This window comes from Misgurnus anguillicaudatus, chromosome 12 (genome assembly GCF_027580225.2).
Source record: "Misgurnus anguillicaudatus chromosome 12, ASM2758022v2, whole genome shotgun sequence".
Lineage (NCBI taxonomy): Eukaryota > Metazoa > Chordata > Actinopteri > Cypriniformes > Cobitidae > Misgurnus > Misgurnus anguillicaudatus.
In genome coordinates, this window is record NC_073348.2 from 17,366,621 (window position 1) to 17,393,831 (window position 27,211).

Consider the following 27,211-nt stretch of genomic DNA (forward strand, 5'->3'; position numbering starts at 1 on the left):
GCAACAACTTATTCAGTCAACTGTCATTGTGTCATTATTAGATCTATCTAAAGCACCTTGAATTATTATTCTATGTGAAATGCTATATAAACAAACATGTGTATATAGTTCAAAGGATGAAATATAAAGACAAAAAGCATAATAAACATACATATGTCATATAAAAAACAGATAATTCTACCACTTACACTAAGCACAAACTGTACAAACACTATTAACTAAAAAAGCACAGTCCATTGTATATTGCTGTATCATCATTGTCTGTCTTTCAAACAGTAAAAGCACATATTAGGATCTTCTCTTCAGCACACAAGACATCTGTACACACACACCTGTGCTTCACTTGTTTTTTTTTTTTTTTTTGGCATGTCTTTATACATTTCTATACACAAAGAGTTTCATTTGTACTAAACCAAGCATGAATGCGAGTGCATTATTGGCTTTATGCTTCAGACCAAATTTATTTTCTTCACTAACAGCTTAAAGCCTTCTGTAATTACTCACAACCATCTCCACTCAGGATTGTCTATCTTTGCTTCTGCCTCCCTATGAATCGTGCTTGTAAGTGTTGGGCTAGTTACTCAAAAAATTTAATATTTTACTCATTATGAGTTACTCCTTTTAAAATTAATATTATTACTCCCAGCCAGTAATTATTAACACCGCTAGTAATTTTCCATTACATTTCAAAAAATTGGTCTGTGAATTCATGAAAGTTACAGAAAAAATGAAGAGTACAACTGGCTGTAATTTAATAAAGCAGTAGTAAAATCTACAAGCAGGTGGAACCAACCAACATGTTGGCAGAACGAAAAAGAGCTAGCTTCCTGTGTTGGTGACGTCACATGCGTACACGCACGACGATTATGAAAATAGATAGGAATGATCCGATTTTTGAATTTTAAAACATCAGCGAATATGACAAAAAATAACTAGCCATTTTTTTAGTTGATAAAAGTAATATTATTACAAAAAATGTATTAGTAATTAGTTATACTACTAGTTACCAAGGAAAGGTAATATTATTACAGTAACTCGTTATTAGTAGTTACTGCCACACATGGGAGCTAGTATACTACACTTCATTTCACTTGGGCAATTGAATTCATGAAATAATAATTCATTTTTTTAATATGATACGCAAGAATAAAGCAGATATTTAGCAAGCATGTGAGTGCATGATTAAAAACAATTTGATGAAAAATCACAGCCAACTGATCTACACTAGAGTGGAGAGTTAAATATAACCAATTGTTATAACCAAAAGCATACACTAATGACCTCTTAGTTAGTTTGTTCAAGAAGCTTATTATGACACACAGTTTCGTGTTAGGGATAAACGCCCTCTAGTGGCCAGCAGCTTCAAGGTTGTTTGCCAAATACGTCAAATTAGACGCATTTTGTATTGCATTCTTAAAACTAGAAATGTTTTAGGGGCAGTTTCCCGGACAGGGATTAGCTCAAACCAGGACTAGGCCTTAGTGTAATTAGGAAATATAACTAGTTTTATCAAAAATGCATTACTAAAAAACTTTACTTGTGTGCATTTTGAGGCAAAACAAAAGGCACTGATGTATTTTAAGATATGTCAGGGCAACTTGTTTTCAGTTTGGACAGCTCTTACATTTATTTTAGTCTAGGACTAGACTAATCCCTGTCCGGAAAACCGCCCCTTATGGTTTTAAAGGGACAATATGTAGTTTTGAAGTATTTTATTAGTCAAAATCAATGTCATATTCATAAATATGTCCTCGTTGGTGTCAAATGACCTCTGCCAATGACCTGACTTTTCTTTGTAAGCTCAGAATTTCTTCTCATTACTTTCATTGAACGGGTAAGTCCAAGAAGGCTTCAATGTCGTTCCGCCATACTGATAAACTATAATAGCAGAGAGGGACAAAAAGCACTAGCCTACCGCAATGCATTTCCACAACACATTTTCGTTCAGAACACGTGAACCAGCTGAAATGGACAAGGAGATCAGTGAGTACATAACAGCTACCGTAGTTGCAACACGCATTTGGAAAAGCGAGGTGCTAGAGAGCACTATTCATTTGAATGCAAAATACAATTTCACCACTAGGGGGAAAGTCCTACTTACTGTCCCTTTAAAGATATTTTGGATCATCTAACCCCACCCTTTCTAAACCCAAACACTTCTTAAGAATATAACACATAACACGCAAGTAAAAGTACAGTCATAGGTATTTATTGCCAGTAAACAACAGTATAAAAGCATTATGAAATGCATTTGAAGACACACGAGGGCCAATAAACTCAATCACAATCAAAGACGACGTATTGCTGCTTATGTTGGTGCAGTTTTTGAACAAGTATATGAGATTAACAGCAGACAGTGATAATTTTTGCTTTTTTTCTAATATAAATCGATTGTTTGACCTCTGTGCACTTGGAATATTTGTACATATTGAAAAAACAAATGGTGACAGTTTTGTATACTGTGTTTAATATTTTATAATAAATGAATGGGTATGTTATTTGTCCAAAATGCCTAAATAGTGTAACGTGTAATATAAATATTATTAATCCTGAAGGGTTTAAATTGAAAATCATATCCCAATACATGTTCTCATGTTCTCAAAATTATAACCAATAAGTAATTTCATACCCCAAAATATTAAGTTTCACCTGCTGCCAATAGAGGTGCTAATTTAGTAAACGCATCTTTGTGTTATATTTGGGGATTGGACAAACGACCCAAACAATCGTATGGGTTGGAGGATAGGTCGAATTTATCCTATGCAAAGTTGTTTCACCCAAAAATGCAGAGTTGTTTTTAACTACTGTATTATTGGGTCGAATATAAACATTTTCTGGGTTAATTTAACACAGTGATTTGGCGTGCACCTGCTCTTGTATATGGTGCATCTCTTCGTGCCCCCTCAAATAAAAATCATTACATCAAATTGTCTTAAACATATCATTTTAATTAAACAAGAAATATTAAGAGCCTTATATTTCCGATGTTTAATTGCACAAAATTTATAATAAACGAATGCATTTCATAACATGTTTAAACCCAACAAGGTGTTAAAAATAATCCAGCATTTTCAGTGTATCCATGTACTGCTGAGATGCAACAGTTACAGTTAGCTGACAATAACAGTGTTTGTAAAATTATTGAGGTTTCACTAAAAGAAAGTCAAATGCAGACTGTCAAATTTGAATAATACACAAAACCCATAAATTATTGTTGCTAAAGGGCATAATATAAGCCCTTAAAAACCACTGAGGTTGTTCGCCCCACCGAAAAGATTATCACAGGCTTACTCTAAGAAAACAAATATTAGCACAGTCTAGACATATACATGTGTGGGCTAAACCATTATGTCATGTTATGATATGTTAAGTAAATCATATTGTGGCTCCATCCTTAAACTTGTGAGCGACCTATCTAGACAGCATTACCTGCCTACCATAGCCATCATAGTTCCCAACATGAAAGGACGCTGCAGGCAGCATATCCAAAATTGAATCCAACATCAGAATGCATCACTGTGAGCTCAGTTAAAAAAAATTATCCAGGATGAAGGATGGTGGAGTGTTCAATCAAGGTTGTATTTGTTAACATTAGTAAATGCATTAGCTAACATGAACTAACAGTTTTCAGCTTTTATTAATCCTTCTTATTGTTACTTAAAGGGATAGTTTACCCAAAAATGAAAATTCGCTCATCATTTACTCACCCTTGTGTTGTTCCAAACCTGTATGAGTTTTTTTATTCTGTTGAACACAAAAGAAGATATTTTGATAAATGATGGCCACAATTAATGGTGCCCGTTGACTTTCATAGTATTTGTTTTTCCTACTATGGAAGTCAATGGGTACTGTCAACTGTGTGCTTACCATCATTTATCAAAATATCTTCTTTTGTGTTCAACAGAATAAAGGTTTAGACATCTATATATCACTTATTTGCTTCATAAATGTCTTCCCGCCTGACAAACCTGTCCTGATGGGCCGAGGATAAAAGCTTAACAGACATCAAGAAACCAGAGTCGCATTATTAACAAATAAAGGATAATTAATATCGAAAAGCTTAAGGTTTACTGGCAGTGCTAAATCATAAGATTAAAGGTGAAGGTCTCTAACCAATCTATCAAATACATGTAAGGGACTAGATTTTTTATCATTTACATTTATTTATTTAGCAGATTTTGTTATACAAAGTGACAAATGAGAGAACATTTAACATTTTGTCAGGAGTCAACAATAGTCTACAAAGCTGTGTTGACAAAAGCTGTCACTGGGGCAGTGCCCTTTGAAAAGGTCTTAATACCATTTAGGTAAATGTGTGTGTGCATTTGGTACTACCGATATACAATAAACTTTTGAGGTACTAATATTCACTGTTAAGGTGCAAATGTGTACTTTTTAAAAGGGTACTGCCACAGTGACAGCTAGGGATCATTTTTGACCATTTATTTGGAAGTGTGCTCATGTCAAACTAAGGTAAAATGCAGTCTGGTGACCACGCACAGATTCATTGTGTCATTAACATTCTTGTGACATTCAATCCTCGGACTGATTTAAAGAGCTCTATAATTATTTCTTCTCCAGAGTGATTCTGCTTCGCTAATAACGCATTGTAACGGAAATTGCATGCAGATGAATCATGGGTATGGAAAGTGAATATGTCCACAAGAGAGGAGAAATACTTATAATTACAAATCCTATATTGAAATGCAAGACTATGCAATATGCAATATGATTATATCTGTAAATTTTTACATGTGACTGGAACATTTGCAAAAACATAAGCAGATCAATAAATTAAAGAAATCAAACAAGGAGTGAAACAGGTATTCAGTTTAATAAGCTACTGTACTTTTAAAAATAAAGGTTCCTTAAAGGTTCCTTGTAAGGTTGCATGGTTCCATAAACATCCAGATGCTTTCTGTCAAAAAAAAATCAGAATATTTACCCCACATTGTCAGAAAAAAGGTCAAAATATGTACCCCAGCTGTCACTGGGTATACCCTTTAAAAAAGGTCCTAATACCATTAGGTACATATGTATACATTTGGTACCAATACATACCTTTGATACATTAATATGTACCTTTGAGGTAATATGCACTGTTTGGTACCAATATGCACCTCTGAGGTGCTACTAGGAACTCTTTAGGTATAAATCTGTACTTTTTAAAAACGTACCACCCCCCAGTGACAGCTGGGGTACATATTTAAAAAAAAATTCTGACAGTGCAGCTGTCACTGCAGCTGTAGTAGTATCCCAAATGTAAACATATCTGTACTTACATATTAGGACCTTTGTTAAGGGTACTGGCACAGTGACAGCTATGGGGTATATTTTGACAATTTTTACTGAGAGTGCAGCTGTCACTGGGGCTGTATCTCAAATGTATACATATCTGTACTTACATATTAGGATCTTTGTTAAGGGGGCGTGCACACAAAAGCTTTTACGCTCGCAGCCGGCGTATGTTTTCAATTGTTTCCAGTGGAAGCGCAGCATTTAAAATTTTTTTTTTTACATTTTCTACGCTAGCTGCTTTATTTTTTCTAAATATTCAACTTTGGGTGCGAAGCTCAGCTTGTCAATTGTCAGTTCTCACACGGCCGTCCAATCACAGTGGAGGAGGGGCGGGACAATTATCACATCAAGCAACCCGGGCTGGCATCGTACAATGACTGATATACAAAGTGCTCAGCTGAAGAAAGCTGGCAGTCGGCTGAAATAAAGCTGCCAGCCGCGTAAAAAAAACTTTGGTGTGCATGCCCCCTAAGGGTACTGGCACAGTGACAGCTGGGGTAGTCTACATATTTTGACCATTTGTTTTCTAACAGTGAAAACGTTCTTTAGACTATGAAAAGGTAAGAGAGAAATCGTTCTTTAAAAATCATTGACTTGGTTCTTTGGAGACCCAAAATTGGTTCTTGTATGCCATTGCTGCAAAAGCAAAAAAAACTTTAAAAATTTTTATTTTTAGGAATGCAGTATAATGTATGGACACAGATGACTGAATTTGTGTTTCTCATGGTCTTGAAATTTTTTTTATTTAATTTAAATAATAATAATCTTTTGAATGGATCAGTTTGGACAAATAGTAAACAAAAAGCAGCCAGCATGCATGATAACTCATACGAGATTGTTAAAGAGCATCACAAGACGCACCTCATGAAGCTGGATGAGAGACTGGCCAGAGTGTGCAGCCCTGAATGATGATGTCTATATTTAAGAAACAAAAATATAATTCAAAACTGTGTTTTCTGTCTTCAGTATGAAAGCCCTGCAGTTATGAGGTAATTACTTAACATTCTTATTATGAAATCAATCTATAGAGCATTTAGAAGTTCGGAAAACAATTGCATTTACATATACAATTAGCAGACGCTTTTATCCAAAGCGAATTACAAATGAAATGAGAGCAACAAAAGAACAGCCATACACTCACAGTATACATAACCAAGGGTTTTTTTTGACAGAAAAGATAAATATAAAGATGAAAAAAAAGATAAATATATTAAGCTAGGTACTTGTAAGTGAGGTGTTGGTGGAAGAGATGGATCGATTCTTAAAACAGAATCAGCAGATCTTGTTGCGAGCGGCAAATCATTCCACAGATGTGATCCAGATCCAGAGAAGGTATGCAATTTAAATTAAATTAAATATTCAAGTGTCTGTATGTTCCAGCAGTCATTAGGAATTACAAACTATACTTTAAAGGTGCCAAATAATGCATTGAAATATGGTAAATTGTTCTTTGATATTTACATAGAAAGTATGTAACTGTATTAAGTGCAAAAATTATCCAGAAAGTTTAAATGTGCATTTACAACCCTAGTACATGTCCTTTGAATTAAATGGTCTATTTTTGGCCTATTTGGAAGAGTCATGAATAATAATGTTAAGCTCTGCTCTGATTGCTCTGCTCTGAGGCTCATGTCAGTAGCTCAAATTAGTAAACATTTTAATAACTTTGTAATTAATTGAATGTGTAATGTAGAGTTGGGGCCATACATCTTTACTGTGACATCACATTCGGTGTTAGGCTGAGATTGGCCTGAGCTACAAAGTTCAAGATGCACCAGTCTGTGAAATCCATAACCTGCCTCACAAAATCAAACATTTTAAAGTCATTTCAAATAAGGGATATAAAAGGAAGAGTTTGCAGGGGGGTGTATGATGATGTATTAAAATGTATTGCGAAAAAACAATAACTGATCACATATTGTTCATAATCTATGTTTATCAGCTCCATTAAGGTTTTATTAATCAAACCCCTTAGGACTGAAAGAGCCCGAATTGACCGTTCAAAGCATATCCTAGTATAGGTTAACACGGAGCGCCCCCTTGTGTTAGTGATAAAAAATTAAGTTACGAAAGGATGTTTTTTGACAAGATTCTTTAAAAAAGTTTTTGATTATTGATTACAATTACTTAAATTATTGAATTATACTTAAAAAATATACTTTATTTGTTATAATGTCACAAATGCTAAAAGCACTTTTCATTATTGCAAACCAGTTACAAACTTTGGGAAATTGACAGATGCATTGTTTAGACTGGGTAATAAATATACCTTAAATTAACCATGATTGTATTATAGTAACAGTGTAGAAAGCTAACCATGTTTTGTTTTGCGTATTGATAACCAATTGTAAAACCATTTTACTAGGCTACAAAACCAAAGGTTAAACTATGGTTACTGATTAATATATGGTAAGATATAATGCCTACAGTAGCCAGTTGTTATTGCAAAATAAATCCGATATGGTGATCAGGTTTTATCTGCGATTATTGCACGCCAGTGTAACCAGTAACTATAGTTAAACGGACGGTTTTATTTTATTTGCAATAAATAATATAAAACTTTTATTATTTTATTTGCAGTAAAATAATTACATTTATTTCACTTAATTTTTGTAAAGGAATATGCTGGATAATGGCAAAATAACCTATAGTAATTGAGATCAACACAAATTGCACCTGTTGTGCAGTAAAAGGAGTGAATTGATATTTAAGTGTACAGAATGCCTGCAGTTTCTATTTATGGCCAGATGATGTCGCCAACATCCATATTTATAATGCATCTCACTTGGGCTTTTCTGCAATACAAATGGAAAGTGAGTGAATGAGGGTAAACTTGTTAACATGGCGGCAGTCTCAAGTGCAAATTGTGTTAATTTAAAGCCAGATGCAAACATGTCTTTTGTACTTTACTGAACTAGAATAGTAATACTGAATATCTGTGTATTATGCTGTTTTAGAAAGTTTATAATGCGAATAAATGTGTATTAAATTTCCCTCAAAACAAGCAAACAAACAACAAGCAACTGTAAGTATACTGTATATGTATGTCATGAAAAATGAACTCAACACATCACAGTTAACAAACAGAACTTTTTAATTACATCACTGCATAGAAACACTTTTTTATTTTATTTTAGTTTTAAAAAGCCTTTTGGTCAGGACTTCTTTACTGCCAAAATACTAGTAGATTCCTATAAGGGTGCAAGAATAAAGGCAAATGAACGTTATAGAGCATCTAAGGCACATTTTAACACATGCACTACACCATGTACAAATGTGATTCGATCAAACATGATTAAAGTGAGACACACAGACACAATAGCATCATGGTATTCGCATAAAACAGCATTTCTGTCTCTTTAAAACACACGCAGCCTACGCCTCGAAAAGCGGCTCGTTCCGGCTTTGCCCCTTTACATCTTTATCCTTGCCCCATCGATGAAAATAGTACCACGCAAAATATTCGACGACAACAATAACCTACGCCCTACTCTTTTGAAAAACGACACTGTTTTGGTATCTACTCCAACCATTTAAGTGCAAACAACCACATCTACAGTCATTTCAGTCTGCGTGAACTCACGGCGGAGTGATTTAGGATCCGAATCGCGAAATCACTAAATCTACTATAGCTAAGGCTCGCGTTATGAATAATAATTAGGAAATGAGAACGTTGCCTGGTAACCTCCCAATAAATAGGGTTGGGCTTATGTATATTGATTAGATAACCCATGCGTCATGTTGTTGTCTTCCAATAGCACACGGTCGGCTTATGAATATTAAAAATGAAGACTTGATCGTAGTGGGATTCGTAAATGCGCTGACGGATTATGGGAGTGTACCTGCTTACTGAACATGTCGCGCTCTCAGAGAACGCGCTCCCAAATTACTGGAAATTATATACGTGATTTTTTGTGATGTCTGGGCGGATTAAAAAGACCTCGAAAAAAGCAGGAAACAAACAATTGGCTCACCGGTGAATAAATGAACGAGATGAAGAATTTGCTCTTGGAGGCGAAGTGCACATAAACTATGGACGGTTATGATGATCGCCTACGGTAAGCGCGAGTCGCGCGTCTTTTACAGTAATGCTGAGTGACTATTGAGTGCGACTGATAGTGTGGCTGCTTTGTGGATGTGCGCGATATGATTGTGCAAGATTATCCCTATAATACATAAAACATTTATTTTCAAACTTTTTCCACAATTAAACAGACTTGTCTTTCACAATCTGCAAGTGCACAGTGACGCGTGAGCATCAGTATGTAATGTTTAAGTTTGTTGCACAACTGTAGCTACAAACCTGCTTGTATATCATAAAGGCTTTTGCATTTGTAGCTTGCATTGCGTATTATAATAAAAAAGTGCTTTTATTTGATTGTCTTACAATATGATTGATGGAAAATAATTAGCACATGTATGGTATTTTCTCATTTTGGGAACTTGTTAGGTGTCCACTGTTTATGTATTTATTGAAGTTTGCTGCACTAGAATAAGTTTAGGTGAGCAGAAGTCAGGGTGAATTCAGTTGCACAACACCATAAAGCGCACTTCGCGCTCAAAAGACTTCCGTGTTTAATGAACAATTGATTTCGCCACATTTCATTCAAATGCATTAGTTTTAATTTCTTTGTACTGAGTACTGTTATGCTTTATGATGTGACTGTTAACAAAGTATATAGATTGTAAATAATATATAAACAAAGTATATAAGTTAGGCAAAAAAAAATAGTTTCAGTTTCATTATTCATTTGCAGTCACCGTATTGGCAGCCAGCCAGCACGAAATAAAGGATTACAAATATGTATTTAAAGTATGGTTTACATGAATGTTGTTATTTTATCTGTGTTTTTGTAGTACGTGTGCTAATTACCATTTACATTAATATATTACTGATGTATGACTTAATAAACCTAAATATGTAAACACATTTTCACTTTATACAGCGTAAGTTTTCAATAACTTTAACTTTATATTGTTTAGTTCTGATCTGTAATAGGCTACACAAGTTCACACGGTTGAACTTGAAAAGTGCTCATATATGACCATACTGTATAGGCTATATAAAGAAGCTAAGGGAAAATAACCAGCCGTGTAACCAGGTTTTTTTTAGAAGTGGGTATACCCCATGCCATCAAATAATAAAGTGGGTATACCTGCATATACCTTGCACTACACTGAACATCTTTTTTTAAATAATTTTTTTTGTGACCATCTCTCTGTAAGGTTGACATTTCACAAAACTTTTTTTAAGATGTCAAATAAATCTTTATGTGTCCCCAGAGTATGTATGTGAAGTTTTAGCTCAAAATACCATATAGATAATTTATTCTAGCATGTTAAAATTTCCACTTTGTAGGTGTGAGCAAAATGTGCCGTTTTTGGGTTTGTCCTTTAAATGCAAATGAGCTGATCTCTGCACTAAATGGCAGTGCCGTTGTTGTACAGTGCAGATTAAGGGGCGGAATTATCCCCTTCTGACATCACAAGGGGAGCAACATTTCAATTATCTATTTTTCACATGCTTACAGACAATGGTTTACCAAAACTAAGTTAGTGGGTTGAGCTTTTTCACATTTTCTAGGTTGATAGAAGCACTAGGGACCCAATTATACCACTTAAACACAGAAAACAAGATTTTCATCAGGGTTTCCCGCAGCACATTTCAGTTAAGGCGGCCCGCCTAAGCTTGGAAACCCTACTGCCTTAACTAGGTCGTCCAAAAAAAAAAAAAATTGCTGCACAAAAGGCCGTCAAGTGCATTTCGGAGAATAGCGCGTAAGTGCATCACAGCGCGAGCGGGGACACGCGCCACACAGCCGAAATGAGAAAGACGTGGTCCGGACCGTCACTGTCTGGAGGATAACTAGCCAGTTGATAAAAATTTTCGTAGAATAGCGCGGACGCGCTTCACACCGCGAACGTGCACGCGCACCACGCGGCCGAAATGAGATAAGACGTGGTCCGTCATGTTTGGAGGATAGCCAGTTGATAAAACATGTGTTCGTGAGAACTGTAAGTGGACTTTTGTGATTGCAATACCAGTTTTGACCACAATCCTACATACTGTTCCTTTAAGCCTGTTATTGTATTAGTCTATAGTTCTTGCAATTTTAAAGTAAGTTAGCTGGTGATTTTGTTGTTTGAGCAACCTGCTAGCTAGGTTGCACGTGCCTGTTGATTCAATATAATTGTTGAGCGCTCTTGCTCACTTTATTTATGTGCATTATTTACATGCTACAGTAGTTACACTTCCTTAAGATAATGTAATTAATAGTGGGAAATAACCAGTTTTTACAATCTTCGCGCTATCTATCATCGTTCGCCAGACGTTCTACAACATCTGCTTCAGTTTGTGTTTATTAACCCTTTAGTTTAACTTCATCACACAGCTATTCCCGTTGGAGGTAAAAACATTTAATTCATTAATAATCTAGTATGTGTTCATTTTTGTCATAGTTTCTTCAAAATTAAAGGAATAGTCTACTCATTTTCAATATCAAAATATGTTATCACCCCAACCAAGAACCGTTGATACATCCCCCCACCATCTGTGTGCGTGCACGTAAGCGCTGGAGCGCGCTGCGACGCTTCGATAGCATTTAGCTTAGCCCCATTCATTCAATTGTACCATTTAGAGATAAAGTTAGAAGTGACCAAACACATCAACGTTTTTCCTATTTAAGACGAGTAGTTATACGAGCAAGTTTGGTGGTACAAAATAAAACGTAGCGCTTTTCTAAGCGGATTCAAAAGAGGAACTACATTTTATGGCGTAACAGCACTTTTGGGAGTACTTCGACTCGCCTGAAAAGTCCGCTCCCCTTCTCACTCTCATAATGGGAGAGGGAGGGTGTTACTGCGCCGAGTCGAGTACTCCCAAAAGTGCTATTACGCCATAAAATATAGTTCCTCTTTTAAATCCGCTTAGAAAAGCGCTACGTTTTATTTTTACCACCAAACTTGCTCGTATAACTACTCGTCTTAAATAGGAAAAACGTTGATGTGTTTGGTCACTTCTAACTTTATCTCTAAATGGTACAATTGAATGAATGGGGCTAAGCTAAATGCTATCGAAGCGTCGCAGCGCGCTCCAGCCCTTACGTGCACGCACACAGATGATAGAGGGATGTATCAACAGTTCTTAGTTAAGGTAATAACATATTTTAATATTGAAAATGAGTAGACTATTCCTTTAAGTTTTATTTGAGTGTTTTAAATAAAAATATTAAAATTTTCATTATGACGCATACACCCCGCCCCTTTGATTGCCACGCCCTCGGTCCCAATCGCCCGCCCAACCCTACCACCTTAACTAACTAGAGCCCGACCGATATGCATATTTTGGGGCCGATGCCGATACAGATATTAGAGAGTAAAAAAAGACCGATAACGATATATCGGCCGATATTCATTATGTGCATATTATAGTACAGTACACATATACTACAGTATATTATACTACTACAGTACTGTACATAGAATACACTATATACATTAACAGAATATACTATATATAAATACTTTTTGCAATGATCACTCTATGATCACACCACAAATGTGGTGATCAAACACTTAAAATGACGTGACAAAGATATGTAATATAGGCAGGTGTGTTTTACAAGTTAACAATAAACTTTATTATCCAAAATGATTCTGATATAAGTGCACAAAACAGTAAATTTGACTTATTATAAATAACTTTAAAACACAAACAAAACAAAATACATATAACTTAAACCATTGTCAGTTTTAACGAGAATAATGTTATATTGGGCTTATTTAAAAAAAAAATGGAAACTTATAAAGTCATTGTTATATTGGGCTTAGCTTTAGAGTAAGTTATAGACTTCACAAATTAATTAAAAACTTACCGTTAAGACGACAATGCTTGAATTACTGACAACATACTGATGTAGGCTAATGTTTAATGTACTGCACAACTTTTTTATAACACGAACCCACAGTGTTCTGCCGGGACTTTAAACTTTTATAAAACTAAAGCGTCTGCTCTCCGCCTCTTTTATTTAAGAAAGGGTGTAAAGTTGCGCGAGCTTATTTAATCAATTGCATGTTCAGTAACAACACAAGCAGCTGTACTCCCACAGACTGCGCATCAGTTTAAGCGCGTCCTTTCTCCGCCTCACGTCATTTCTTCCGCTTGCGTTTGAAACAACTCGCATGTGGACAAAAAAGACTGATTAAAACCACCAAATGTAAACAGGAATGTGTCTCTCTCGTCCACTTATAATCCAATCGACCAAAGCGCGTCTTAATACCAGGTGTAAAATGTATTGAAGAAACCGCGTGACTGCCGCGCCCGCCACCTGAACTGAGAGACTGACTGAAGTGAAGGGGGTGGGGGATTGGCTGATGTCACTACAGTGAGTGACCTGAGTCGCCATTAGCAACCAATAGGGCGCACTCTGCTGGACAAACAAGTACTTACATCTTTCAAAAGCATTTAATGTGTTCTGTAAGGAACGTTCATATCGGCTTCATATCTGCGGCTTATACGCCGATACAGATATATCTGCGACATGTTCATATCGGCCGATAAAATCGGCAAAACGATAAATCGGTCGGGCTCTATAACTAACAAATTTTCTGCGGGAAACCCTGTTCATGATATGTCCCCTTTAATGGTCTATAAAAACTTTATGACTTAATGACTTATATGCATAAGAATGTCTGTGTAAGTGTGTGTATGAAAGATGTGTTGAGGCTGACAGGGACATGATGTTCCAACATTGGTGTCTTGCAGACGTCTTGCAGTCACATGCAACCTTTGAAGCCCCCAGTCTCAAAACACTTGCACACACATTCGCACCCATTACCCCTGAGCATTCCTTGGGTTCAGGTTCTGGGTCTGTCAGTTTGTTGGAGTAAATACGTTACATGAAACACAAGGGAACATCCATCAGACTGGTACATGTGCAGTATGATCAAAGTGATCATTTTATGTCAACTCTATGCATAACTTTGTATAATCATGAGTCATAAACGTTAGTGAAACATTACAATGGCAATGGACATATTATAAATTTAGCAGTCTGCACTTCTGCTTCACGTGTCAACTTACAGCAAGTCATTTAAAACAATGCGTTTTACAGTAAACAGGGTTAATGGAGTTAAAGTATACAAATAGTTTACAAAGTTTTTCCTGTTTCACTTTTCTGTGGTCAGAGGGCATTGAAGTGATTTCCTGTTTATGAGCTTGAACAGATCTTATTTTTAACAAATGTCTGCACAGGCAATTTTAAAAATGGAATATTGCATCACATGCATTATGTCAGCCACATACAAATGAGTAACATTTACGTCATATGAAATTTGTGTTATTGGATATATTCTTATACATACGTGCTGATAATTAAGGATAGAATAAAAAATAATAAATGAATGCAAAACATTAAATAATATTGTAAACAAAATATAGAAATTTGTAAAACGCCAATGCAGTATTAATACAGTTTTAATTAACTGTACATGTGATAGTGTATGTAACTGACACCGCACAAGTGTGAACGATTGAGGAAGATTCGCAAAAAGCTATTTAGTATTTACATGGTTTATATGTAACGTGTATATATTAAATCTTTCGCATTAGTCACGAGGGTGCACGTGCACATTGCAGGATTTCCTTGAGCAGATTTTACTCAGCGTGACTGTGAATCACAGGATCACGCCCCCAACATAGCCTACCCCAAAACATCAGACCACAACTATCTTCAGACCTGAACAAACTTTCCCCACAAATACGTGGCATTAAATTCAGCCACAGCGTGGAAATATGATTCACGCGAACAGAATCCAGCAGATCCGTGGATGTGGTACACGCGCTTTCGCTTTCATGGTGCGTATTTGTCTAATGAGTTCATATTGTATAAACCTTGATATGTCCTTTATTCTTCACTTTGCTAAATAACTGTTAATGCTTTTTGTGTTGTGTAATGTGCTGTATTGTGCGTGCATTTTATATATATTGTGTTATATTTGTATCTTATATTGTATTATATTTGTTTGTAAAATTGAAATGAAAATTACATATAGTGGAACTAGTATGCACTTAAGACCATAGACTGCTGTACATTATGCCTTATTGAATTTGTGCAATAATGTAATAATTTAAATCATATTAAACTTCATACCAATAAAATTAAAAAAAAACTAAAATCTTTCCAGCGATCAATGTAACTTTGGTCAAATGGTATGGGGGCCCTTAAATCAACCAAAGTAGATTACTTAAGCAGTAAATGTAATCTACACTTTTTTTAATTATAATATTATATACGATTATTTCCATTTCCAGTTAAGATGTATTAAGGAGGTTCCTTTGAAGGCTTGTTTTGTAGACGTAGGAGTTTAATGAATGAAACGTGCAGTGTGTGCTGAGATCTGTGTACCCTCATGGCCACAGGCATCATGAGACTCTATGACAAATGATTGATTCCTAACAGCGGTTGGGGCTCTTTCATAACTTTGCATGTCACGGTAGGTTTGATGGCAACCGACAGCAGCTGAGGGATTTGGGTAGCAGGTGTTAAACCAATCTCATAACAGCTGAACCCCCAGAATTCAGCTGTTGAAGAATGAATGATTTCTTTCATTGCTGTAAATAATCTAAGAACATCTAGATACTTATAAAAAGTTATTGCGATGTACATTTTTGTTTTATATGCCTAATTTACTGTTTTGTAACGTGATTAAATAGCGCACTGTTAATGGCTGTTTGTAAATAATTCTACTTTGTAAATGTTCTACTTCCTGTCCCTGCAGGAAGTCGCTGATAAGGAGAAAGACTGAATGACAAATAGACTGACATAGAAAAAAAGAGAAAATTAAAGAGAGGGTTTTGGTGAAGATGTGATGAAAGTGAATGACTCTGAGTGCAAGACAGTTTATTTTTGGAGCTTAGATGTGAGGACAACAGACAGAAAAACAAACAAATCAGTCAGATATAGTATAGAATAGATTTGCTTCATGTTATAGATGTAATATATATATATATATATATATATATATATATATATATATATATATATATATATATATTTGCTGTTCACATATGTGTAATTTTTTGCATTCAAATATCCAGAAATCACTAGCAGTTTTATATATTTTGTTAATTTGTGTTCATACCATAGATTGTAAAAATAGAGACGTAGTGTCCGTGACAAAAAAAAAACAAGAATTTGCAGAGCCAGTCATCACCATCTTGGCAGCGCATCACTGTGCATCATTCGCGCCGTGGTTAACCGAAAATGCGTAAAGAGGCGGGACGTGGGTGAAGCTGAGGTGGCGGGTTGCTAGCACACCCACCTAGCTCGACGATAGTGACAGCAGTGCCAGTTTACCTTAATTATGCAAAACTTTAAGGCTTAATATGATTTAAACAGATGAGTTACAAAAAAAATGTACCCCCCTCACAGTTGTCGTAAAGGGCAAAATTAGCTATATAGACCAAAAACACTTTTTGTACAAGGTTGAAAACACATTTATTTTTGCTTTAAAATTGGGCATTTTAACATGGGGGGTCTATGGGATTGACTTCCTTTTGGAGCCAGCCTCTAGTGGCCTGTTGATGAATTGCAGTTTAAGTCACGATAGAGATCGGATGGTTGCCCCTTGGTTCGTACCCCGATTGTTTCCAACAATGTTTGATCCAAAAAATTCTTAATATAGAAAGTCTTCTGTGTCGCATGTCATAATGTCCGCATTATCCTCGGTTTCAGCTTTTACTGTTGTAAAAATCATAAGTGTGTTTTAGTTCTTATGGCAATAGACGTCAAAGTATGGCGAGTCACTGTTGCGATGTTTCAATGTCATACCCTGATCGATCTGTGCAGCGGTGTATGCAGAAGTAGTATTTGTAGTGTCTAGCAAACCACTCTGTTGGCTTAAATTATAACGTAATGTTATCCATGAATACAATTTGTAAATCCCTTGGATTGATTTCAATGTGCAGTTGAGGTGAAGGCGACAACTCCTATCATTCCACACTCCTTCACTGCGTCATGAAGCTACGCCTTTGTTATTATTTTGACCTAATCAATTAATTACTAATTAAATTCTTTACATATTTTGTCTTTTAGGTCACCATGAAATCGAAAATTACAATTACTATTTTTATGGAAAATTGGTGTTTTTTATAAATGATTTATCTATGCACCTAATTATTTTTTTACATTTATCGCACTCATAATTAGAGATTCACTGATATATCGGCCGATAACAGCCGATAGTCATGGCCGTTATTCTGTCAATCAAAAGTAAACAGAACAATGCACAGCCCAGTCACACGAAATTACGTACCTATAGTCACATAATTTTTTTATTCTTTTTCGTGATACTGTCACGAATTTCCGCATTTTTCTGTGATTTGTCATTGTCACGTATTGGTTACTTAACTGTTTTGTCTTATTTTCTTACAATTTTCCCTTCGGTTTAGGGTTAGATTTACATAAAATGACATCCTTACCCAACTCTAACCCTAACGCCAGGCGACAATATTTTAAAATTTAAAAAATATAAAAAATAAATCAGAAAAAGTAGTATAAACCAATACTTAAAGTGACATCCTAATGCAAACACCAAATCTAACCCTAAACCGAAGCGAAAATGGTTTGAAAATAGGAAAAAGCAGTTGTGTAACCAATACGTGACAATGATACATAAACAGTTATTCGCGGAAATTCGTGACAGTATCACGAAAAAGAATCGAAAAATTACGTGACTATAGGTACATCATTTTGTGAGACTGGGTATAAATGAACTCAAGCTGTGTGTATATAAAATGTAAAGAAACGTCAATAGTTTAATGTTTTAGTATGAATAGTCATTATATGAATGAATAACGTTCAGAAAATGTATTCTTCAGAATTTAGTTAATATTACCACCAATCTATCGGTATCGGCAGCAGTATTGGGAGATATCAGTCTGAATAATAGGCTATGCATATTGGTGGAAAAATGTAACTAAAATGACTACACGTTGTTCTATCCTTCAGGTGTGTTTAAGGCGTTGGGGCGTGGCAGCATGCGATCTACCTGAGCGTCTTGGTTCCACCTGGAGGTCACAGGATGCCGGTGCAAGCAGCGCAATGGACTGAGTTTCTGTCCTGCCCCATCTGCTACAATGAGTTTGACGGCAACAACAACAAGCCCATCAGCCTGGGCTGCTCGCACACCGTCTGCAAGACCTGCCTGCACAAACTGCACCGCAAGGCCTGCCCTTTTGACCAGACGGCCATCAGCACTGACATAGACGTGCTGCCTGTCAACTGTGCCCTACTGCAGTTGGTGGGAGTGCCGGTAAGTGAGGAATGCTGGGAGATTGTTTTGATGCTTTAACTTTAAGTGTCAAAAGTTATTAACAGTTTAGTGCATAACAGTGACTGTACAATATGTATTATCAGTATAGAAGTGGCATATTTTGAGTTTTGGTATTTGGGCTCGGGTCAAACGGTTAGTTTTGATTGGCCATTGTGCTGGTTTTGTTGCACAGATCTGGCAACCATGGTGCTGGTTTATTGCTTCTGGTGCAAAAATTAGACCCTGTCTCAGTTCGGTTCAGTTGGGGCTAAAGCCGGGCTAAAGCCAGGCTAAAGTTTCATAATCTAATGATGAGATAAGAAGAATCAAAGTTTGATTTCAGTTATTGAGTTTACATTGATTTTCATCTTTGACATGACCTTACTCAGTCAATATTAAAGTTATCAAGGTTATATTTTCATATTAACATTATGTCGAATAATTTTATGTAGAAAACAGTAAAACACAAACTGACTTCTGGTGGTTTTCACAGACTGGGTCAAATGTGTAAATATAGTTACATAGACGGTTTCAGCACCAACAGCATAATCAAACAGCTTTTGTGGCCCAAACGTAACCCTTTCCCCGCCAGCGTTTGTTTTTTAATGAATTTAACAAAAGTTTAGCAAAATGCTATTCAGAAAAATTTCTTCTATAAATATATAAACATATAATACATCAAATGAAAAAAAATCACAAATATCACAAATATGGGTAGGTTTCATCAAAAATAAAAAAAATTGAGCAAAAAGCTGAAATAATTGCATTTTTGTAAAGGACTTTTGTTAGAGATCAGATTCAGAACGGTGATCAAAACATACACAGAGTTTTCTATGTTTTTCAATTAGTTGATGATACATTTTTTATAATTTGGGTAAGAGCACCACCTAGTGGATAATAACAGAATTACAGATTACTGTAAAAACTCGCCAGGGAAGCATCATTTGGCAGGGAAGCATTTTCTCTTAATTGACGAGATAGCTCATCAATAGCGGAGGAAAAGTTAACTTCAGTCGGAAGGTAACTACGGGCCAGCCGTGTAACCATAGCAACGCAAACGTAGGGCTGTAACGATTAATCGCGTGTCCCATTAAAAATGCCTGCCTGAAATCGATTCTGAATCGCAAGGCTGCGATTATGTGTTTCATGCACAGCTTGTTCGTGTACTACGGCATTTGGTCAGTAGGAAGTCCTTATCAATATAAAATCATTATGAGTCAGAGTCGTTTATAACGTGGATTTAAAAAAATCAACCCTCATTAAACAAAATCATTCAAAATATTCTTTATTATCATGAAAATACCTGAAACAATTTGAAGAACAGCGATATAAATATTCCTATAGACATTTCCTGGAATAGCGTTTGTAATGCTACTTCTTCTGTGGCACAAAGGGAGTTTCTGCACGAGAGTGCCCCCAGGTGTTGGGATGTGCCGGGATGTCGCCGTAATTCATTAAAATTAATTTATTGAGAAAACAAGCATTTGCGTTTTGATGAAACTGACAATAAAGATTGTTTCAAAGCAGCTTTAAATGTGCAGTGTGTAAATTTTAGCAGCATCTAGTGGTGAGGTTGTGAATTGCAACCAACGGCTCAGTCCACTGCTCACCCCTTGCTTTTGAAACGCATAGAGAAGCTACGTTAGCCACTACCAGACAAATGTCATCGTCTGAGACAATTGAGTAAAAAAGTTTGTCCGTTAAGGGCTTCTGTAGAAACATGGCGGCACAAAATGGCGGCTTCCACGTTAGGGGACCCTCTGTGTATGTAGATAAAAACGTCTCATTCTAAGGTAATAAAAACAATGATTCATTATAAAAAGGTCTTTATACCCCCCTGATAATATAGTTTTGTATATTATTTTGTATTTCTGTCGAGAGATCCTTCTAAAAATTACACACTGCACCTTTAAAGTAATAAATTGGGGAATAACAATGAATGATGCAACCATCATCAATGCACAGTTGTACGTATGGTAAAGTAAATCAATTCAAATTTGCAATCACTTTAAGCATTTACTAATGTACATGTGTGCACTTTAAACTCTTGAAAAATAGATAAACACTGTAAACATTGTATATGTTGACGATTTTGGTTAGCAGAGTTCAAATAATGAACCAAAGTCAAATTTGTGGTGCCATTGTTGTGTCATGTTTCACGTGTGCGTAAACGCAGTACTGTATAAATCTGCCTGTTTGGCCAATGTCTATTTTTTCTGCAGGTTCCAGAGGGAGAGGTTGTAAATGTGGGCAGCGATGAAGACACGAGACATTACGAAGTGTGCAGGATGTGTGTGGAGGAGCTGGCGCTGTATCTCAAACCCATAAGCGGAGGAAAAGGTAAGTGTGTATGAAAGAGAGTCATACAGGTACATCATCACATCACATGGCTTGTAAGGCTTCATTGTTCAGGTTTGTGGCTGCATGAGATCACGTTCGAAGAGCACAACACTTCCTGTTGTTCAGTGTGTATAATGTTTGGTTTGTTTGTGGTTGGAAATATATACGTCAATGGGGGGAAGAAAACAACACTGTAAAGGTCAATGCAGGTATTGTATAAGCAACAGATGCGGCTTGTTACTGCCGCCCTGCAGTACAGTTTAAATAGCCTTTAAGAAAGCCTGTTTATGTACTTTTTAAATCGATTATGGCATTACACTAAACAGCACAGCACTACTTTTTTGGTTAAGTTTGCATCGTTACTTGATTTGCATAATAATACAAGTCTTAAGCAATACAGACAGTGCATGCAAAATAACAAATAAGCTAGATGTTTACGATAAGCACAAATATTTGATAAAATATGTAAAAATGTAGAATAAAGCCAGTAGTATAAACCATATATATGCATTTTTAAATCATACATCATTGACTGAATCTCATTTCCCGCTGTGGTGGCCATTAACCACATAAACGTTTCTTTGTAGGCAAAAAAATAATGCTTGTTGTGCATGAGAAGTAAACCTTCAGGCCAATGATGTTCCAGCCGCTGTTTGGGGAAGACACTTTAGAACTGAATTGCTTGTATTATTGGAGTAACAATAAAATTTTCTCCTCGCAGCAGACTAGTGGGAGGCTAAAGGCTAAAGCTCTTCAAAGTCTCCATTGATGGATGAGTTTATAACTGAGCCTTTCTGCCAAGTCTCTACCATTATGTAGCCATAAGACTTATGGGACTTTTACTCTCAGGACGTTTATCAAATCACGGAAGCAGAAATAAATGTGTAAAAAATACTAGTCGATAAACTGAAATAAAAGATTCCTGAAGGTTAAAGGAATAGTACACAGAAAGCTTTTATTATCTTGTCTCACTTTCTGGCGTCATCTCTGTAAAGAATACATGCATTTAGATAAGAATTTATATTTCATAATTAATGTTCCCGGTTTCTGTTATTACTATTTTAATGTAAAGCTGCTTTGAAACAATAACATTGTAAAAAAGTGCTATATATACACATTGAAAAGTATAAGATTTTACACAATACACTCACCTAAAGGATTATTAGGAACACCATACTTATACTGTGTTTGACCCCCTTTCACCTTCAGAACAGCCTTAATTCTACGTGGCATTGTTTCAACAAGGTGCTGAAAGCATTCTTTAGAAATGTTGGCCCATATTGATAGGATAACATCTTGCATTTGTGGGAGGCACATCCAGGGCACGAAGCTCCCGTTCCACCACATCCCAAAGATGCTCTATTGGGTTGAGATCTGGTGACTGTGGGGGCCATTGTAGTACAGTGAACTCATTGTCATGTTCAAGAAACCAATTTGAAATGATTCGACCTTTGTGACATTTTGTGACGGACTAGCCATCAGAGAATGGGTACATGGTGGTCATAAAGGGATGGACATGGTCAGAAACAATGCTCAGGTAGGCCGTGGCATTTAAATGATCCCCAATTGGCACTAAGGGGCCTAAAGTGTGCCAAGAAAATATCCCCCACACCATTACACCAATGAGAAATTGAACAGGTGTTCCTAATAATCCTTTAGGTGAGTGTATAGCCCAAAGTATTCTTATGGACTGCACTTCTTGATATATTCATTAATGCATTTTATTAGTTTGTGCACCTCTGGCTCACAGGTGTGGTTGCACTCAGTCAAAGCGCTCTCAGTAGACCCATGCAAAGGAAGCTGGTGACTCTTGTGAACTGTCAGCTGGTCGAGGAAGAGGGGCGAATGCGGGCGATTCGGGCGTGCAGATCTTTGGGCGAGCGCACGGTCACTGAACTGATCCTACAGCACCAGAACCCGCAGCAGCTCTCGGCCAACCTGTGGGCTGCAGTGCGGGCACGCGGGTGTCAGTTTCTTGGACCCGGTGAGTCTGTAATCGTATTAAAACCGTAGCAAATGCAATTTAAAAAAAAAAAATAGGAATAAAGATACCGATTGTGTTTGGTTGTCTATGATGATTACTCATAGGGCAGATTCTGAATGGGAAAACACAGATTTTCTCATGTGATCTGATTTTGAGTTTTACAGTCTGAGAACATCCAACATGAAATAATTCCTGTGACATCACTAATGGCATATTAGTCGTAAAACTAGCTCATGTTTTTTCTTTGTATATTTCGCAGCCATGCAGGAGGACGCTTTGAAACTGGTGCTGCTGGCCCTGGAGGACGGCTCGGCTCTATCGCGAAAGGTTCTGGTGCTGTTCGTGGTGCAGAAACTGGAGGCGCGTTTCCCTCAGGCATCTAAGACCAGCATCGGTCATGTAGTTCAGCTGCTGTATCGCGCCTCCTGCTTTAAGGTCAGGTCTAAAATCAGACACACACTGTGACGGCGCTTTAACTGCTGCTCACTTTGAGTTTTGTATCAACTGCTGACACTTTCTTGTCTCAGGGGTTGATATTTATTTTAAACTTAGATTAGATTATTTTAAACTTGGACCATTACCATGGAAACTTATTTTTTTGCTATGTTTTAAATGTCCTTTTGTCAATTTTTAGAATGTTTAGGATTAGGGATGCACCGAAATTTCAGCCGAAAAATTCCTCATTTTCATTAGCATTTTATAATTATCATTGGCATTTACTTATGCTTACTATTACAACAATTATCAGTTTAAGCCGAAAGAAGAAAATGACCGTTAAAATGATTGTGTATCTTAATTAAACATAGCATTAACAAGGCTGCTGAGTTTTCACATTACTTTACTACTGTTTTGCATGTCACAGTTTTCTAAAACTTTATATCCCAGGTGAAAATGTAGTACACTTCCATAGTGTACTTAAAGTGCTTTATTTTCGCACACTAATTTTGTACTTAATAAACTAAAAATGTATCTTTAGTACTTTTTAAGATGTTTTTAAGATCATCTTAGTGTACTTTACTGTGCTAAAATTGAGACACCATAAATATGAACTAAAATGTGCTAAAAATGTATTTAAAAAATGTATTTACGTACCACTTGTAGTAAACTTGAACCCATCTTTTTATAAAAGTTGAGTTCAAGTTAAATACAAGTGTTAACTAAATACATTTTTTAATACAGAGATAGTATGTTAAAAGTGCATTTTAGTTCATATTCATAGTGTCTCATAATAGCACAGTGAAGTACACTTAATCTTAAAAAGAACAAAAAGCTATTCTTTAGTATATTAAAGGGGCCATGGCACAAGGTTTTTTAAGATGTCAAATAAATCTTTGGTGTCCCCAGAGCACATTTGTGAAGTTTTAGCTCAAAATACCATATAAATAATTTATTATAGCATGTTAAAATTGCCACTTTGTAGGTGTGTGCAAAAATGTGCCGTTTTGGGTGTGTCCTTTAAAATGCAAATGAGCTGATGAAATTCAAACACTGATCACAATGATGGTGGTTTGTTGCAATTAAAACTCAATTGTGCTTTTCTTTGCACTAAATGGCAGTGCTGTGGTTGGATAGTGCAGATTAAGGGGTGGTATTATTATAATAAGAGCTCCTTATGACATCATAAGGAGAGCCAAATTTCAACAACCTATTTTTTCATGTGCTTGTAAAGAATGGTTTATCAAAACTAAGTTACTGGGTTGACCTTTTTCACATTTTCTAGGTTGATAGAAGCACTGGGGACCCAATCATAGCACTTAAACATGGAAAAAGTCAGATTTTCATGCCATGGGCCCTTTAAGTGCAAGGTTGGTGTGTATAGGTGGAGCACTTTGGGTACACTATGGAGGTGTACTGCTTTTTCACCTGGGATTATTTGGATAAAAGCTGCACATAACTTAATGAAGTCCATGTACAGTATTTTGTTTTATTTTCATCCAATTTTGGTGTGTTACTTTCAAAAAGGTTTGATTATTTTATTGTTTTGTAGTTTGTAGTCCAACTCCGATTCCTAAAAAGTTTAATATTAATACAATTACACAAAAACTTTTTATTACAATAGTTATAAACTATTTATAAGTGATTTTCGTTTTTTTCCCTGCCCAGAATTTTCATATCGGTGCATCACTATTTAGGATACATAATGTTCCAAAATGTCCACAACAGAACATACCTGTAGTGAAATTGTCCGTTAAGATGATACACATTTGACTATTTACATACTCAAACTAATCTAAACTCCGCCTCCAGAAACAAGGGTGGGTTGAGATGTTCGAGTAGAGTATACAGGCACACAGCCTTTCAGAACTTCTTTCTGCTCTCAAGCCAAGTTGCGTCTGAAGTATTTTGTGGCCCTTAGGGCTGCAAGATACATAGAAATTATTGACGTTTTGCAAATGTGTATATAGCATCAGCAAATGATTTTAACTAAAAGATTTCAATACTTGAATAATCAAAGTTTTAGGTTGATAACAGAGAGACTGGCGGGAGAGAGAGAGAGTGATTCAGATTCAGCAGCAGACAGACTCACTATACAGCCAACCAGGGGTCTCATTTATAAAACTGTGCATAGGATCCTTACTAAAAGTCTACATACGCACAAAAGCCAAAAATGGCAACTGCTAGAAAATATTAAGACGTATAAAACAAAGCAATGTTCCCTTTATAAATCACAGATCACCTGCAAGTGTGCGTACATGAATCATACTCAGATCCCACCCTTCAAGCCCATTCTGCGATCAAGTTTTTTTGATCACAACCTTTGCGTGGGAACTGGCATGCTTTATAAATGAGACCCCAGATGTGTTGCCGTTAATGCATGCAAATGCATTTGTAGTAGTAATAAAAATATATAGTAATATAGTAGTAATGTTTGTATTTTGCATATCTTTGATACTGTACTAATGATGGCATTACCGTGTACTTCCGTTCAGGTGACAAAACGTGATGAAGACTCCTCCCTCATGCAGCTAAAGGAGGAGTTTCGCACTTACGAAGCGCTCCGGCGTGAACACGATGCTCAGATCGTTCACATCGCCATGGAAGCGGGATTACGTATCTCACCCGAGCAGTGGTCCTCTCTGCTTTACGGAGACCTCATGCACAAATCTCATATGCAGTCAATCATAGACAAGGTACCTCATGTTTCATATTTCTGTTCTAGTGAGCTTCCCACATCATTTAAAGCCTTCATAAAGTAGACATTAATATATATATAAGTGAACTGTTAAATGTAAATGAAATGGAAAGTCAAATTTTGTTTTGATTATTAACATTTTTGGAATGGGCACGGGCTGTTTCCGTTGTGCACAATTGCTTTTAGGTTGTGCACTGCTCATACAACTGTCCATAACTCTTAATACATCAGCATCATGTTAGATTACTGGGACAGTTATCCTGGTGTAACCTAACATTAAGGAAATTACTCCAGATCATAACAGTTTGCGATTTGCTCTTGTTATTCTTATCTAAATGCATCTTTCCTCGTCCACAGCTCCAATCTCCAGAATCATTTGCTAAGAGCGTGCAGGAGATCACCATAATCCTGCAGAGAACAGGAGACCCAGCCAACCTCAACAACCTTAGGGTTCCTCTGGAGCTGCTAGCCGCCATCGACCACAACCCTGGTGAGAACGCCCACTCACGCTTCACGTGCACTTATCTGATTTCACGTTATAAAATGTCAAACTCACGTCCATAATGCTATAAACTCTTACTTGGGTATTAAACAAACCTAAATAAAAGCAATTGCAATGCAGTTATTAACCACTATTAACCAACAGCCTTTGTGTGCACATAGATGCGGCTGCTCCGTCCTGGGGAGAACTGGAGAGCGTGTTATTGGCCGTAAAGGTGATTGTCCACGGGCTGGTGGAATTCATCCAAAACTTTAGCAAAAAGAACCATGAAAGTTCTCAGGTACAGCCTGGCATCTGATGATACCGACTACTTAAAGGGGCCATGGCATGAAAATGTTAGCATTGCCACTTTGTAGGTGTGAGCAAAAATGTGTCGTTTTGGGTGTGTCATTTAAAATGCAAATGAGCAAATTTGCTGTCAATTATTTTTTATCTCTCTCTTTCTCTTTGCACTAAATGGCAGTGCTGTGGTTGGATAGTGCAGATTAAGGGGTGGTATTATTATAATAAGAGCTCTTTATAACATCATAAGGGAAGCCAAATTACCTAATTTTTGCTCACACCTACAAAGAGTCAATGCTAAAATGTTCATGCCATGGCCCCTTTAATACATATTGCTGGAATTCAAGCTGCTCCAGAA

General features: G+C 36.4%; 1 protein-coding gene and 1 long non-coding RNA gene across 3 annotated transcripts in view; one reads left to right on the forward strand and one right to left on the reverse strand.

Annotated features, from left to right (window-relative positions):
• Nucleotides 1–5,340: 5,340 nt before the first annotated feature.
• Nucleotides 5,341–27,211, reverse strand: part of LOC129447358 (uncharacterized) — a 40,454-nt gene continuing 18,583 nt past the window's right edge. Inside the window, exons 3-4 of the long non-coding RNA XR_008645447.2 lie at nucleotides 6,160–6,213; nucleotides 5,341–5,934 (exon numbers count right to left, since the gene is read on the reverse strand). This is a non-coding gene — a long non-coding RNA (uncharacterized lncRNA). The remainder of the gene's footprint in view (nucleotides 5,935–6,159; nucleotides 6,214–27,211) is intronic.
• rc3h2 (ring finger and CCCH-type domains 2) overlaps nucleotides 9,107–27,211 on the forward strand; it is a 33,126-nt gene continuing 15,021 nt past the window's right edge. The window contains exons 1-8 of one of the 2 annotated variants that reach the window (XM_055208999.2): nucleotides 9,107–9,356; nucleotides 18,309–18,612; nucleotides 20,835–20,952; nucleotides 22,703–22,936; nucleotides 23,196–23,371; nucleotides 25,867–26,067; nucleotides 26,427–26,559; nucleotides 26,733–26,851. In XM_055208999.2, the coding sequence (XP_055064974.2) occupies nucleotides 18,382–18,612; nucleotides 20,835–20,952; nucleotides 22,703–22,936; nucleotides 23,196–23,371; nucleotides 25,867–26,067; nucleotides 26,427–26,559; nucleotides 26,733–26,851 (1,212 nt within the window). In that variant the 5' untranslated portion in view covers nucleotides 9,107–9,356; nucleotides 18,309–18,381. Of the gene's footprint in view, nucleotides 9,357–14,997; nucleotides 15,155–18,308; nucleotides 18,613–20,834; nucleotides 20,953–22,702; nucleotides 22,937–23,195; nucleotides 23,372–25,866; nucleotides 26,068–26,426; nucleotides 26,560–26,732; nucleotides 26,852–27,211 lie in introns of those variants that run through there. The other variant, XM_055209000.2, reaches the window with a different exon arrangement.